The sequence below is a fragment of the Nestor notabilis genome, unplaced genomic scaffold (genome assembly GCF_000696875.1).
Source record: "Nestor notabilis isolate BGI_N333 unplaced genomic scaffold, ASM69687v1 scaffold9435, whole genome shotgun sequence".
Taxonomy (NCBI): domain Eukaryota; kingdom Metazoa; phylum Chordata; class Aves; order Psittaciformes; family Psittacidae; genus Nestor; species Nestor notabilis.
In genome coordinates, this window is record NW_009929773.1 from 1,860 (window position 1) to 17,619 (window position 15,760).

The following is a 15,760-nucleotide window of genomic DNA, read 5'->3' on the forward strand; positions in this document are numbered from 1 at the left end:
CAGTGCCAATGGATTGGGAGAGTTACTTTCAAACTGCTTTTGAGAAGACTTGTCTAAAGGATTTTTGATGCTATTATACACATTTATTGCTTGGAAAGTTTCTCAATATATATATTGCATACAATTGTTTTGTAAGATATGTTTAGACATGTTGGAAGTAATATATTCTGATGGCTCTGCTGCCGTATAGTCAAGGTGTTCCTTAGCTTGGTTACTGGCAAGTTTTTGAATTGAAAGCTGAATGTTCTGAGATGGTATAAACTCTGGAATTTGAAATACTGGGTTAATCTTGGTAATTGCATTCTTGTGTATTAGGAAATAATCTAGTTTCAAAACATTTTGTTTGCAGTTAATGTGAAATGGGGAAAAGAGAAATTCGATGGCGTGGAGCTTAACACTGATGAACCTCCAATGGTCTTCAAAGCTCAGTTGTTTGCACTAACTGGAGTTCAGCCAGCTAGACAGAAGGTTATGGTTAAAGGAGGAACTCTGAAGGTAGAAATCCATGTTTGGTTTTAATATTATTTCTAACCTTACTTAATGTTATAATGTAATGATCAATGACCATATTTCTAAGTGTTCCTCCAGAAGATCTGTCATTGCATGTATTAAACTGACTATACTTTTCAGTAATAATTCTGTATGATTCATTACCTACTGCTAGAAAATCCTGGCAAAAGTGTTGCTGAATGGTTGGGAGGTACACTAATGTTTAAAAACACTTCTCCATTCTTTTATACCAAAACCTAGTTGGCTTTTTTTATGTTCCTTCTTAATATTCAGAATCTGAATGCAACTTTTTGCTTTTTAGCTTAAGAGAAGTTTCTCTAGCACTTCTTTGCTGGAGACTTACTGGTATAATGCAGTATAGGCAGATTTCCTACAAAAAGTTGCTTCCATCTAAGCAGTGTTGAACAAGAGATGAAGAACCTTAATGGAAAGATGACTTGGCTGCTTTTTATGTTAGTCAGACAAGACTTGATATAAATAGTTAATATGATATCTCTGATGAAACACAGTTGTGCATTTAGAAATACGTGATTAACATTTATGAAGGTACTTGCTTTTGCTGCAAGATAATTAATCTGTCTTTTATTTCAAATACAGGATGATGACTGGGGGAACCTAAAAATAAAGAATGTAAGTTCTGGGGAGTAACTAAATTTTACTAGTTTAATTTTTATTTTCACATCTAAAAAAAATGTAAAAGTTCTGCTGTTTCTGTTTCAGTGGGAAGCTCTTTCCTGAAAATCAGATGGATGACAAATATTTTTACAGGTGTCATGCTTAAGCATTCTTACGTAGTTCTCACCAGTGATTTATGAAAAACCTTTTGGCATCTGTAGGACTTTCTGAAGTCCTGTGGAGCGTAGATTTCTTTGTTTCTTACAAGAAATGTTCTGGGTCGGACCAGTGGTCCTTCTGTGTTGTCTGTCTGTGACCATAGTAATAAGTGATGTTATTTAGAGAGAGGTTGTGAACCTGGGCGCTGCCCATAGTCCATTGTGCTTGTATGTCCCCAGCATGGAAAATCATGGCATTACAAATGCTGAAATTACAGCTCAGCCTATTTATTTCTTATCTACCTGCTGAAATTTGTTCTTCTGTACTAAATGGCTGCTGTTTAAAAACAAAGCCATTAGTAATGGTTATTCATTTGACTAGTTCAAAAAGAAAACAAAAAGTGAATGTATTTGTGTTTCTTAGCTATATAATATTGTAACACGGAATCCCAAAGATTTTTGCTTGGGGTTTTTTTGCAGTTTCATTTCTGTAAGTATCTCGTAACATCTGTTTGGTACAGGTTTTACTCCAGTTCTTCACTGAGCAGATTGAATTAGATAGTGCCACTCTTACCCTTGTAATTAGTTTGCAGTCATCTATTAGTACCTTATAGCTACGCTATTGTAGCCAAGTCATTCAGCAAAAAATCCTTGGTACATAATATTTTTGTCCTTTTTTGCATACTGTTACTCTAATAACTGCCTTTATTAATTTTAATTATGTTATATACAAGTTCTAGGGAGTTATTACACTGTCAGAGTAGTTTCTTTCCATTATGTTGTTCTTCCTTTTCCTTAGCATTGCATTTTTCAAGGCCCTAGATAGCCATTTTCTCCCACTTTGATAGGTCTTACTGTGTAGATGGACTCCTGTGGAATGCTGAAAAACTCCTTTTTGTTATGCTAGTCCAGCAAGCATGGTAACTTGATTGCTTCCTACCCTACTTCTTGAACATTAGTCCTTTTGCCTACACTGATGGAGTCATTTTGGTTATTGTTCAGTTCTCAGTTAGCTTAGTGTCCTCAGAATTTGCCAGACAAAGGATGGCACTTCCCTTTCCCACTTTTCAGGTGAAGCAAACAATTCCAAACTCAGCTGTGGTCATTATTATGCACATCTGCCTGAAGAGTTTCCACAGATTCTAGGCTAAAGATGAGGGATTGGGTTTTTTTGTTGTTGTTGTTTAGAGAATTCTGAATTTGAGAAACTCAAACATTTCAGCTTCTTTCAAATCAGGATTGAGCTGCTCAGTTGTCCTGGGTTCTGAGGTACTTGCCAAGACTCAAGGAAAGCGTTGAAGATGCCTGATCCCTAGTGCTCCATCAGAAAGGAAGCTTTTCTGAACACTTCACATTGGGATATTCAGTGAATGCTGAATTTAGTCCTTATTGGAATCTTACATTGCTGAGCTGCTGTTAAGCTCACCAGGCTCAGGTGAAATGTCTAGCACAGATAATATGGTGGAGTTGCTCTCCGCAAGTGCTTTCTAGGTAATGAGAAAGTTAAGGTATATCCTTAAGAGACAACAGCGCAGTATCAATTCTGTGAACTAAGAGAAAGATTGTGCTTATTTTGGGGGAAATAGCTGAAATCTATCAAGAGCTTAATGATTTTATTTATTTTTAAGCAGAAATAACTGCCCTTAACTATTTATTACTGTTTTTACTGTGTTTCAAGGGGATGACCTTATTAATGATGGGTTCCGCAGATGCGCTTCCAGAAGAGCCAATTGCTCGACCCGTCTTTGTAGAAGACATGACAGAGGAACAGTTGGCTTCAGCTGTAAGCATATTTCACTCTTTGGCTCTTTGTAAACCTTAGAATAAGAGGAATAATGTCAAGTTCTTAAATACTAGAAGTTGCTTAAAAGTGGATTTTGAAACTGTAATGCCTGTTCAGCATTTATAGCTGCTTTAATAAACACAAATTTACATTGATGACCCAACTGGTAGCACTGGTAAGAAGTCTGGAATTTAACTTACAAGCCTTGTAACTGGTGCTGGTTTTTCTTTAAGCAGGCAGCTTAGTAAATTTTCTAAAAATAGCATTGCTGATGTTTTTAAAGAGAAAGTTATATTACCCTTGCTGTACTGGTGTCCTGAACTTTGCCTGAATAAGGGCTCTTAGATGTCTCCTTCATATCTGTGCAGGGAAACTAGTGTTTGTTTGAGGTAGGGTGTGTTTGGAGTTCTGTTTGTCCTTTGAAAGTAAGTTTGATGTCAGTGGAATAGATTATATATTTTCCTTTATGGGAGTAAAGTCTGGAAGAGCATAATTAATCTATTATTTTAAATGAAGTAACTTCTGTTTGAGTTGTTTCGCTTTTTACAATTTGAAAGGCTTAATTTTCTCATCAGTCATTTGAACTGGGAGCTCTTTGTCATACTTAACAGTTGCGTGACTGTTGTCACCTGTACATGCAGAATGGGAAGACATCTATGCATGTCTGTATGAAAACAAATCTGTAGTTTAGGACTGGTTTTGTGTTTCAGTATTTAATACTTTCCATGGCATCAGCAGGTGAGGGATATTCATGTATCTTTGAGACTAACCGTGTACATTGGCTTTGAGTAACTGAGAGGCAAACATGGAGGTGGTTCAGTGTAAGATAACATTTTCAAAAAGTTGGTCACATTGCATTCTTCTGACTCGTATTTTGTTATACATCAAAATTCAATTGTCTGTACTGCATGTATTCATTAAAATGGAATACACAACTAAATGAATTCTTTTCTCCTAAAATAACTCAGTGGTATTGGTATGCAGCACAACTTCAGGTTCATTAAACTGCATGCTTTTCCCTGACTACTACTCAAATATGCAGGATTAAAGAAAATTAAAAAAGCTATTATATTGTGATTTATAGTTGCTTCTGAAGCTGGTTAGTTTAATTATTAGTTGGCCTTCACATTTGTCAAAACCTTAGAAGTTCACAAGCTGTCTGAAAGGATCAAATTAATGATCTGTTGCAAACTTCTGGAGAGGAGTTTAAATAACGCTTTTGGTTTTAACTATGGAGTTCAGCACCTTCCGTGTTTCACCGAAAACCGATTTTAATTAAAACATCATTTTTTTTGTACAAGTGTATTCATGTGGAATTTTCATGGAAATAGAACTTTAAGGTCAAAACTTGAGTGAGATTATAACTGAACTTTCTGAATGACTGCCTGCTTGAAGAATATGTTCATTTAACTAAACATGCGCAGGAAAAAAACCCAAAGCATTTCTGAATGTCCTCTAAAAGCACCAAATGCTGAAATGATTAATATAATCAGAAAATGGATCTAGAAAGCTTCATAAGGTTTGATGGAATATTTCAGGTTTTATGCATCTCTTTCTTTCATAGAAGTTGATGTCAAGTTATAGTGTTTATACAAAAATGGTTGCAGATCTCTCTCTGACCCTTAAGCACCCTTGTAAATCTTTTGGTAGATGGAATTACCATGTGGATTGACAAACCTTGGCAACACTTGCTACATGAATGCTACGGTTCAGTGTATCCGCTCAGTGCCAGAAGTGAAAGAGGCCCTTAAAAGGTAGGATTCAGTACAAAAATACCATGACCAAAATGTTTTCTTTAGCTTATGAAATAGATGTTTTGTGGAACAGTTGTCTTAATACTGATACAGATTACCATAACAATCTGTTATTCTTTAAAGCTATTCAAGGTTAACATCGCGATAGATTAAACTTTTATCCTATGGCTGTGTTAGTCTGTACTTTTTAAAGAACTTAAGACTATGTATTTGTTGGAACTGGCTTTTAGTGGAGAGAATGTGTTTTGCCCAGCTAAAAAATAGTTCCTATCAAGACTTGTTTAAACTGCTTAAACACGCTACTGAACTCCTAACCCAGTTTTCTAATGTTAGTTTGTATGGTCTAGTTCCATATAAGAGAATTGTACAGGAGTCCTGTTCCTTTGAGGAATATTCTTTTCAATGGATTTAGAGCTGAAAACACTTTGTGCAATGAAATTCTGCCATTATTGACATTTGGTACTTGGAGGTACAGCAGGAAGCTCTGAGATAGGTCCATGGGGGTTACTGTGGCAGCAAACTAGGGTAAGGTGGAGTTAACATGTGAATATGTAGGGAACAGAAGACATAGAATCATAGAATAGTTAGGGTTGGAAAGGACCTTAAGATCATCTAGTTCCACCCCCCCTGCCATGAGCAGGGACACCCAAGGCTCTGTCCAGCCTGGCCTTGAACACCTCCAGGGTTAGAGCATTCACAACTTCCTTGGGCAACCTATTCCAGTGCCTCACCACCCTCACTGTGAAGAACTTCTTCCTTATATCTAACCTAAACTTCCCCTGTTTAAGTTTAAAGCCATTACCCCTTGTCCTACCACTAGAGTCCCTAATGAAGAGTCCCTCCCCAGCATCCTTGTAGGCCCCCTTCTGATATTGGAAGCCTGCTATAAGGTCTCCACGCAGCCTTCTCTTCTCCAGGCTGAACAGCCCCAACTTTCTCAGCCTGTCTTCATACGGGAGGTGCTTCAGTCCTCTTATCATCCTCGTGGCCCTCCTCTGGACTTGCTCCAACAGCTCCATGTCCTTTTTATGTTGAGGACACCAGAACCCTTATGGAATCTGTTTTGTTTGTTCTGACTGTAGAATAACTTACCTTGATTTTTTGTAATTATTATTATGATGAAAATGACCAGTATTTAAAAAATGTGAGGATTAAGTAGACCATTGCCATCTTAGGGTTAACTCCTTTAAAATACGCTGCTTTCCTGACACCTTGGTACCCAACTGGATAGTCTAGGTTACTGTAAACACTAGTTACTGAAGTACATTTTCCTTCATTCTGTTAGCAGGTGAGCCTTAATTATTTAGCACTGAGAACTATTTGTGAAGTACAGAAACTATTAAAAACTTCTTCTTGGTTTTCAGTATTGTCAGGTTAGGAAAGTCTGGTCTATTTCCATGTAAAAGACTGAGTTACTGCACTGAATCAGAGTATTTGACAAAATTTAACATACCAAATGTCAAAATCTACACTATAAAACTGGCAGACTGCAATACAAGATGTGGCCTTGTTGTCTCTGGGAAGTCAGATTCGCAGACAGCCACTTAAGACTTTATTCAGTCTTCCCTGCCTGATGGCAGCATGGAAGGGTGTATGGCAGTGAGAGAGAAGCGAAAGGGCTCACACCCTTGAAGGTGTTTTTTCCATGCATCTGAAGAAGCTGTGGTAAATGTTTCAGAAAAGGGGTAGCTTCTATTCAGACTTTTTCTCAGTTTCTTTAAAGATGGAGTTTTTGAGGTAAACAGATTAGGGAAGCAGCAGGGATGTATCCAGGCTTCTCGGTCTGCATTTATTTATTTTCTAAGGATGCCAGTTTTCCTTTGCTTCCATGCATTGCTTACAGAATAGCTGAGACTTTGAGGTGAGTGTGAGTAAATCTGATCTTCAGTTACTTCTGGTTTAGTGATTTATAGAATCATAGAATGGTTTGGGTTGGAAGCGACCTTAAAGATCATCTAGTTCCAATCACCCTGCCAAGGGCAGGGAAACCTTCCACTAGACCAGCTTGCTCCAACCTGGCCTTTCTTTTGATACATTTAAATAAGTGTAGCTGCTGCCTGCTTTGTGATTTAAAAACCTGTGTGCTCTTCTCGATTGTGTTTAATTGCATACAAATTGTTTTTCTTCGCTTTTAGGTATGGTGGTGCCTTAAGAGCTTCAGGAGAAATGGCGTCTGCTCAATACATTACTGCAGGTTGGTGTTTAGAGTAGAACACAAGGGTTTAGGCTAGTGTGTGATTTCCTGCTAACTGCAGATGAAAATTGCAGTTAGATCTCTGCGTGTTTTTCTTTAGTGCATATGCCTTAGCAATGTCGGATCTACTAGCACTGGAGGATTCCCTTTGCTCTGTTGTTAGTATCTTTAAAGGTTATTCTGGCTGTGGCTGCAAAGCATATGTCTCTGCATATTATTACCTAGGTGCATAATAGGGAAAATACAAACAAGTGTGGTCTAGGCTTAGATAGAAGTCATTCCTGTCTCTTAACTGTTTTGCACGTAGGCATAAAGTAATTGGAACTTCCTAAAGCATACTCCATCCATCTGTATATTTGATCATTTTGTGTAGAAATAGTCCAGTGCACAATTCTTTATTTCACTTAATGGTAGGCTAGCACCGTACTCCCAGAACATGTAGTTCATTGATATTTTTTAGTGAGATCTATTGGCTGAGCAGTATTGTTACGGTGGTAGCTGACGCTTTGTCAGTGGTCTTAGTCATTACCCAAAAGATCTGAATTTCATAACTGAAATAGAAAGTAGTGTCTTCAAAAGGCAAGTTACTCTTTATTGTGGTGATCTGGGTGCTCACAATGTGGGAGCTCACAATGGCCCCGTATCTCCAAGATCTAACTAGAATTCTAGTTAGACCCCTTACATTTGATCAAGGGTACTACTTGTCCACTTTTTCTTTTTTTACTCTATTTCATTGCCCCACTAAGATGCTGGGCCAGGACACTGGGATTTCTACCAGTCCATTTAAGGAAAAACAAAACAATATAAGGAAGGAAAGGTCCAGTTTGTGGGTATGCCTGCTGATCGAGTTTTGGGGTGGTAAGTTCAATGGTTACTCTATACAAACCACGCCTGCCCCTCCCCTTTTCACTGCCTTTACTTCATGTCCCTTGTTTTCTTTTTAAAGTGACAGCTCTGCTTTTTAGGAATTTTAATAGTTGAAGTAATTCATAGTTAATTCTTTGGTGCTGAGCTGGTCAAGAACTCCTGCATGACACTTATGGCATTTTTTGTCCTAAATTGCTGTGTCATATTAGTTATCTCTCTTAATCGAGGTCAGTGCAGATATTTCTTAAAGAGAGGAAGCAATTGACCTTGGTTCCTTGTAATCTTGTCTATATTTACTTATTCAAGAGTATCATTCATTAGTCTCTCCACTTGTCAATTAGTGATCATGCAGACTGTTGCCTACCTCACAGGGTTGTTGTGGGGATTAATAGGTGTTTCTGAAGTTATTTGTGGGTTTAAAATGCTGAAACCTGTGTAGATAAGACATTTACAGCACTGTGTCTGGAGCAAAAAAGAAAGCCATGTGTATTGTCATGCAATCCATAGCATTTATTGAACTGAACATAGTTATGAACTGTCTGCATGTATGCATATGCATACTTGTTTTCCTGGGTCTTAAATAAAGCATGAGCATTTTCTAGATATTTCAGTTGGGAATAAGTAAAGGTGGTTTTTTTTTTTTCCCCCAGTAGCTGGTGAAGCTTAAGTTGCTCTAGAGGCTAGATTGTGAATGCTTTCTGGTTTCTGTAGGTGTAGTCCTCTTGTGAAAAAATTGTTCCTCAGATGTGTTTTGAATGAAATCTTAACTGTTCAAGTAATATTTTTCTGTTAGCCAGGAAAGATAAGGCATTATGTGCCAAACTGTCAGAATTGTCATCTTTATGCTTGCAAAGTCATGTTCAGAAATGAGATCTTGGGTGCACCTCTTATGCTACCTGGAAAATTTGGTTCTGGTTTGGAATATCAAACTGGACACTATTAAATGATGTCTTTAAATGTTGCTGCTGTTTTACTGTTCTTTTTCAACTTCCTGGCATGTTTGAATTGTTTTTCCACTTCTCAAAGCATTCACTTTTTCTTCAAGCTCTTAGAGACTTGTTTGATTCCATGGATAAAACTTCCTCCAGTATCCCACCTATCATTCTCCTGCAGTTTTTACATATGGCCTTCCCGCAGTTTGCAGAGAAAGGTGATCAAGGCCAGTACCTTCAACAGGTAAAGACCAAATATTAGCTTATTGTTTGAAGCTGAGAGCGAGGATGTTTGAAATGTTTCCTTCTATTGTGAAAGTAATTTATCCCAGTAAAGCATTTGCTTTTATATTGTGTAGAAAATTTGAATGTAATGTTAAGTGCCAGCTCTGAAAATGTATGGTGGAATAGGGAGAAATTCTTACGTGAGGAATCCTTTGTTTGTTTGTTATAGTGTGAAGATTGATGGGTTTAATATTACTAAATCATAACTTTACCAGTCACATTTAATGTTCTATTCCCTTCCTAGGATGCCAATGAGTGCTGGGTGCAGATGATGAGGGTACTACAGCAGAAGCTGGAAGGCATAGAAGGTGATACCATTATGGAGGTAATTGTAGTCTTACTCTAAAAGGAGTTAGGATTTATAATATTATACTCGTGGTTTGCATATTTTTTCACTAAGGATTATCTATTTTGTGAGGGTTTTAACATGTATCGATAGTCCAGTAAGCGAAACTGCTTTCTGATGTGTCTCATCAGCATAATGCTCCCTATGTCATGTCAGCTGTGCTATGGAGTGTACTGTAGGAGTACTTCCCCTTTGGGCTCTGGAAGGTACCACCGTGGTGACTGTGAGTGCACAGCAGCTGGCCCTGGTAACCTGTGAATTTGGCACATAACTTGTTTTTTCTGGAAAAAGTGCTTCAGCATTGTTGGCTACAAGAATGCTGCTTCAAACAGACAACTCACATAAGCAACCTCATGAGAAATTAATTAAACTTTTCCCCAAGGCTTTACCAGACCGACTCTCTTCTCTGTAAGCTATTTTCTGGAGGGTCTTGGCAGTGGGAAAAGTCTGATAGACTACTCTAAAATTTAAGGCAGATTTAAGCTGGGGAGCAGGGAGGTGTGACTTTTTCACTGCAATCTTGTTTGCTAATATGCTTTGAGGTGGCTTTAACAGCGTTGCTGTAAATGCTTTTGGTTTGGAACTTCTGTACTGTGTCAGGAGCTTGACTGATTAGGAGAAAACGCATCTAAAGGAAGGTGAAGGAATAGGCTTTAAAGAATTTAAATAAATGGGGTATTTTAAAGAATACTGTCTTTATGTGATACTTAAAGTTATATCATAAGAGAATTTGTTTTGCAGACAGACTCTGGAGCTACAGCAGCATCTTCTAAAAAGAAGAGTTTAATTGATCAGTTCTTCAGCATTGAATTTGAAACAGCGTATCCTAAAGACTAAGGCAGGAGATAAAGGGTGACAATAATTTCACACTTTAGCAGTAGAGTGCGGAGAACATGAAAAGCATTGTTCAGAGTAGTATAGAAACAAAGGTATCTGTTGGGGAAGAGAGGGAGTGATGTATTAGAAGAGTACAGAGAGGTTAAAGGTAAGACTGGACATACTTTGAGAGAGAGGATGATGAGGGGAGGAAGAACAGTTATGAAAAATTACGGAAGGAACCCACTGAATTAAATACCAGATTTCCTCTCCAGAGAAGATTGCCAGGTATATACTTCAAGGATGCTGACATGTTTTATCCGAATAAAAGTAATTATCGTCCTCGGGAGCCTTTTTTTGGCTTGTCAGGGAGTGTTGCTGATATACGTGGCCCACTGCACATGTACAAAAGATAGCTTGACTGATTTCTTAAGAAATAGATAAGATGCACACTGTTAGATGAGTAAGGAACTATTGTGGCTGACAACTTCCTAGTATCTTTTTTATAGCAAGGACAAAAAATGTGTATGACCACATGGGGCACACATCTCATGCCAAGTGTTACACTTTTCCCTCTTCTCCATCGCACAGTCCTGGCTGTCATGAGACTGACCACCACCTTTTAGAAAGGATTATACTGTGCATTTTGCTTGTCTGAAATAAGGAAACTTCCTGTTAGATGAGGTACTGTATCTCACAGCTTAGTACCAGCTACTGCTTGTCATTACACAATGAAGGAGTGGATTGGTTAGAATGAAGGACTGTTGCAAATCTGGGTTTTTTTTGTCCTATGAAAAGTAAAAGTACTACTGGTGCCCAAGCAGAGGATTATTTTAAATTACCGTGCTGTTCAGCATGTTCCTTTCACTAGAGCAGCTCTTGGTGCACTATGTTTTTCCTTAATTTTGTGAAGTATGAAATGTACAGAAGCTGAAGAAGAGGAAGTAACTAAAGGAAAGGAGAATTTGCTTCAGCTCAGCTGCTTTATCAATCAAGAAGTGAAATATCTGTTTACAGGACTAAAATTGGTAAGCTATTATAGTCTTTATTTAATTGAAATTCTACATTACCTGTGTTTTTAATCTGTGACTTGGAATTGACATCTGCTGTCCAAGCTTTACAAAATTCTAAGGTTTTTGGTTTTTTGGTGTTCAATGGGAAGATGGCAGTGAAAACAAATTGCATGTTAGTGTCAGCAGAGGGTTTTCTTGACCCTGGCAATGTCCTCTCCATGCAGGTCACCAAATGCAGCCAATTTGCTGCTTGTTTTTTCAGCTGGGTTTCACTCCAGGCTGAGCAGTATCACAGATTGGTTTGGGCTGGAAAGAACTTTTAAGGGTCATCCAGTTCCAACCCCCTGCCACGGGCAGGGACACCTTCCCCTAGATCAGATTGCTCCAAGCCCCGTCCAACCTGGCCTTGAACACTGCCAGGGATGCCTTGAACACTTCCACCAAGGGGGCAGCCACAGCTTCTCTGGGCAACATGTGCCAGTGTCTCACCACCCTCATAGTGAAGAATTGCTTCTTAATATCCAATTGAACTCTACCCTTTTTCAGTTTAGAGCCATTCTCCCTTGCCCTGTCATTACATGCTCTTGTAAAAAGTCCTTCTCCAAATTCCTTGTAGGCCCCCTTTAGGTACTAGAAGGCTGCTGTACGGTCTCTGGAACCTTCTCTTCTCCAGGCAGAACAAGCCCAACTCTTTCAGCCTGTCTTCACAGGCTCCAGCACTATGGTCATGATTTAAGCATGCTGTAAAGAGCTCCTCAGGAGTCAAATTTTAAAACAGGGTGGCATTTTGGTTGCTAAGAGAAAAAACCCCAGGTGATGGAACAATTAAACTTTAATTTTGCAGAATTTGAAGGGGTTGTTATTTTCCATGACACACACTCCAGGCTGAGCAGTATCACAGATTGGTTTGGGCTGGAAAGAACTTTTAAGGGTCATCCAGTTCCAACCCCCTGCCACGGGCAGGGACACCTTCCCCTAGATCAGATTGCTCCAAGCCCCGTCCAACCTGGCCTTGAACACTGCCAGGGATGGGGCAGCCACAGCTTCTCTGGGCAACATGTGCCAGTGTCTCACCACCCTCATAGTGAAGAATTGCTTCTTAATATCCAATTGAACTCTACCCTTTTTCAGTTTAGAGCCATTCTCCCTTGCCCTGTCATTACATGCTCTTGTAAAAAGTCCTTCTCCAAATTCCTTGTAGGCCCCCTTTAGGTACTAGAAGGCTGCTGTACGGTCTCTGGAACCTTCTCTTCTCCAGGCAGAACAAGCCCAACTCTTTCAGCCTGTCTTCACAGGCTCCAGCACTATGGTCATGATTTAAGCATGCTGTAAAGAGCTCCTCAGGAGTCAAATTTTAAAACAGGGTGGCATTTTGGTTGCTAAGAGAAAAAACCCCAGGTGATGGAACAATTAAACTTTAATTTTGCAGAATTTGAAGGGGTTGTTATTTTCCATGACACAACATCATCTTTAAACTGTTTACTTAAGTAGAATTTCTTCACGTAGTCTGTGCTTTTTAGATGTGTATTTCTAAGTTTTTAGGGGATTTTGGAGAGTCTGAAGGAGCCAGGAGAGGAGCCTACTATGAAACCTCCATAGTAACTGCTCTTGCAGAGTATTTGTGTAAGAGCAGGGATGGAAGCAGTGACTGGACCAAGTTGCATGGTTCTCAGATAATCTTTGTATCTGCTTTTTCTTTTTTTTTGACAGACGCTAGAAGGAAAAGTAAGATAAACTAGTTAATGTTCAGAAATAAAATCATAATTGCATAGATTATTGTTATAAGAAAAAAAGGAACCTTGCCTTCGGGCCAGAAAAGGTCTAGAATTCTTATGCTGAGTTGCCTGGTTGGTAGAACCAACACTACCAACCAGGCCAGTCTTGCCCTAAATTAGGAAAGGTCCCTGGAAACAGGGTATCACTACCTTTCTCCTTTGTAGCTCTGTCTGCTTTAGACTGAGGTTTGGGAAATCTGCAGATATTCCCCTCAGAAGAAACCTCCGATTTGCTTTAGTTGTGTTCCAAGCATGACATGACACATTCGTAACCAAATCCAGATACAGTTTCTAACCAAATCCAAGTGAAAGTTCTACTCCTGCAGAATTAAATTTTCTACAGAGAGCAGCTTTGTGTTAGGGCACAGGAATGAGCCTGGAGCCGAACAAAGGAGTGGGCTTGCTCTTTCTGCCAAGGAGTTTCAAAATCCTGTGTGTTGTAATGGCTGATAGCAATACATAAGATGGGCAGAACCAGATTTAGTTTATGACTTGTTTGTCTGTGCTGTGCTTCGCTTCAGGCTGTTTCTTATGATAAACATAGGTGGTGTTACCTTTCTTTCAACAGCGCCTTCAAGAGGAAATCACCAAACTGTCTCCAACACTGCAGAGAAATGCACTCTATATCAAATCTGTGAGTGATACTTTTGTTGCTCTCTTCATCATTCATTTAACTGTTGTCAATTTTCTATCCTAAAACACAAAGTTATTGCTGCAACAGCGTGTGATTTATGTTTATAAAATACCTGCATATCCACTACCAAGAAATATAAAATTGAGAATTACTTCTTTGAGTACGCTACTATACAGAGCTTCAGATCAGGAGGCCTTGCTATATTCCTATGTGTTTATGTACAGGATAGCCTGTAATTTAGGATTTGCAGTGTTTAAGTGTTTAAAAGGTCTGTCACTATCTAAAGTAACAGCTTTTTCTGTTTTTCTTACAGTCTAAGATCAGTCGCTTGCCAGCCTACCTGACTATTCAGATGGTTAGGTTTTTTTACAAAGAGAAAGAATCTGTGAATGCCAAAGTTCTTAAGGTAAGTTTTGAGCATATTGATCTTGAATTCCTCTTCATGCTTTTCAGTGATGTTTTTGTTGTAGGTAGACAACTAATACTTCAAGGCTGTTTACTTGAAGGCTATTTACTCAATTGTTTGCTTTTCAGTTGCATTTAAAAATATTAACAGGGCCATTTCTTTGCTGAAGCACAAAGTAGCTTTGGTCCCAGTTGTGATGGTCCCAGTTTTGTGGCAAACTGTCCTACCAAAATAGACTGGCGAAAGGGAGGTAAGGAACAGAAATGAATTTGCTCCAAACACTGCTAGGGTGTTTTTTTGGTCTCTTTTCACCAATGGCTCAAAGGATAATGTTTAGTTAAGGAGAGGGCCATGCTTTTGGTTACTGGACAGTGTGCTGCAGTTGATGAGAAATGTTTGGGCCAACAAACTCTTCCTGTACTAGTTATTTTAATGGGCTTTCTGATTGACAAATGCAAGAACCAGCTGCCAACAGCTACATGTTCCAGTTCTGCTTTCTGTTAGCCTTGGCTGACAGACTTCCTAGGCTGCCCTGGGGAGCATTGTGATAGATGATGGCTGCTTCTCTTAAGCAGGGGAATAAAGATCGAAGGCACGTGTTAACTATTCTAGAAGATCATTTGGATAACACAAATGAATACTTCTGTCAGTGTATAGTTGTTCTACATGCATTTTTTTTGCCTTAGGCCTGCATAGGCATTTCTGTAGTATAAAGTATGAAAGCTAATAATAAAGAATCTAAATATTTATTCTGAATATGGTAACTTATGATAGTTTGTTTATCCTGAACTAGACATTCTTCTGTGAAAGTATTGTAGCCCTTTAGGTAAGTCCTGTCAGCAACATTTCAGTAGATCAAGTGGTTATAAATGTGATGAGAGTTGCATCTAATTGGACTTAATGTTGTCTTCCCGTGGGAGAAAGCTTTAACACAGAGTACCAAATGATGTTAGTAATCTTTGTTTCTTACTTCCTAGGACGTTAAATTTCCTCTTATGTTGGATGTGTATGAGCTTTGTACACCAGACCTTCAGGAAAAAATGGTTTCTTATCGATCAAAATTCAAAGATCTAGAAGACAAAAAAGTAAATCAACAGCCAAAGAATGTAAGTCTCCAGACATTTTGGTTAAAGAAGTCATACAGCTGGAATTGGGGCACTTATAAGGACTAGAGGAAACTTGACTTCCTTGAGTGTGTATATTCTTACTTGGCATTCAAACTCCTTGGTATTGAGCTTTAGGTCTTTTTTGGGTATTTTCATGAAAATCCTGTATCAGCTTTGGTATTACTGCTTGACCAGAAATGTTAAATGCTGTGGACAGTTGTATTGCTTACATTTTTATTTCAAAACTTGTGAAGATGTCCTGCTTCTGCTTACCAGTGTTATGCCTAAGGGTTTTCTGTGAATTTCACAGAATGGTTCTCTTCAAACATGACTGCTTCCTGGCAGGTCACTTCTTCAGTGAAAAGTAGCTTTTTCCTGCTCACCAAGTGGAAAGGGTTGTACAAGGTTCTACTGTGTGTCTGACTGATGAAATTTAGAATATATGTACTAGTGAGCTTAATGTTTGCACTCTAAACCCATGGTAAATGGTTTCATTTTCTATCCTGTCTACGTATTCTAAAACTGACTTCCCTTTCTTTAAAGAAACCATTTCTTTTAATGTAGGG

At 38.6% G+C, this 15,760-nt stretch overlaps 1 protein-coding gene across 1 annotated transcript in view; it reads left to right on the forward strand.

The window, feature by feature from the left end:
• Nucleotides 1-327: 327 nt before the first annotated feature.
• USP14 (ubiquitin specific peptidase 14 (tRNA-guanine transglycosylase)) overlaps nucleotides 328-15,760 on the forward strand; it is a gene marked incomplete at its 5' end in the record, with an annotated part of 17,776 nt that continues 2,343 nt past the window's right edge. Inside the window, 12 exons of the mRNA XM_010015137.1 lie at nucleotides 328-495; nucleotides 1,108-1,140; nucleotides 2,962-3,066; nucleotides 4,717-4,820; nucleotides 6,956-7,014; nucleotides 8,927-9,057; nucleotides 9,343-9,423; nucleotides 10,186-10,265; nucleotides 11,174-11,288; nucleotides 13,617-13,682; nucleotides 13,996-14,088; nucleotides 15,066-15,194. Coding sequence (XP_010013439.1) covers nucleotides 328-495; nucleotides 1,108-1,140; nucleotides 2,962-3,066; nucleotides 4,717-4,820; nucleotides 6,956-7,014; nucleotides 8,927-9,057; nucleotides 9,343-9,423; nucleotides 10,186-10,265; nucleotides 11,174-11,288; nucleotides 13,617-13,682; nucleotides 13,996-14,088; nucleotides 15,066-15,194 — 1,164 coding nt within the window. The remainder of the gene's footprint in view (nucleotides 496-1,107; nucleotides 1,141-2,961; nucleotides 3,067-4,716; nucleotides 4,821-6,955; nucleotides 7,015-8,926; nucleotides 9,058-9,342; nucleotides 9,424-10,185; nucleotides 10,266-11,173; nucleotides 11,289-13,616; nucleotides 13,683-13,995; nucleotides 14,089-15,065; nucleotides 15,195-15,760) is intronic.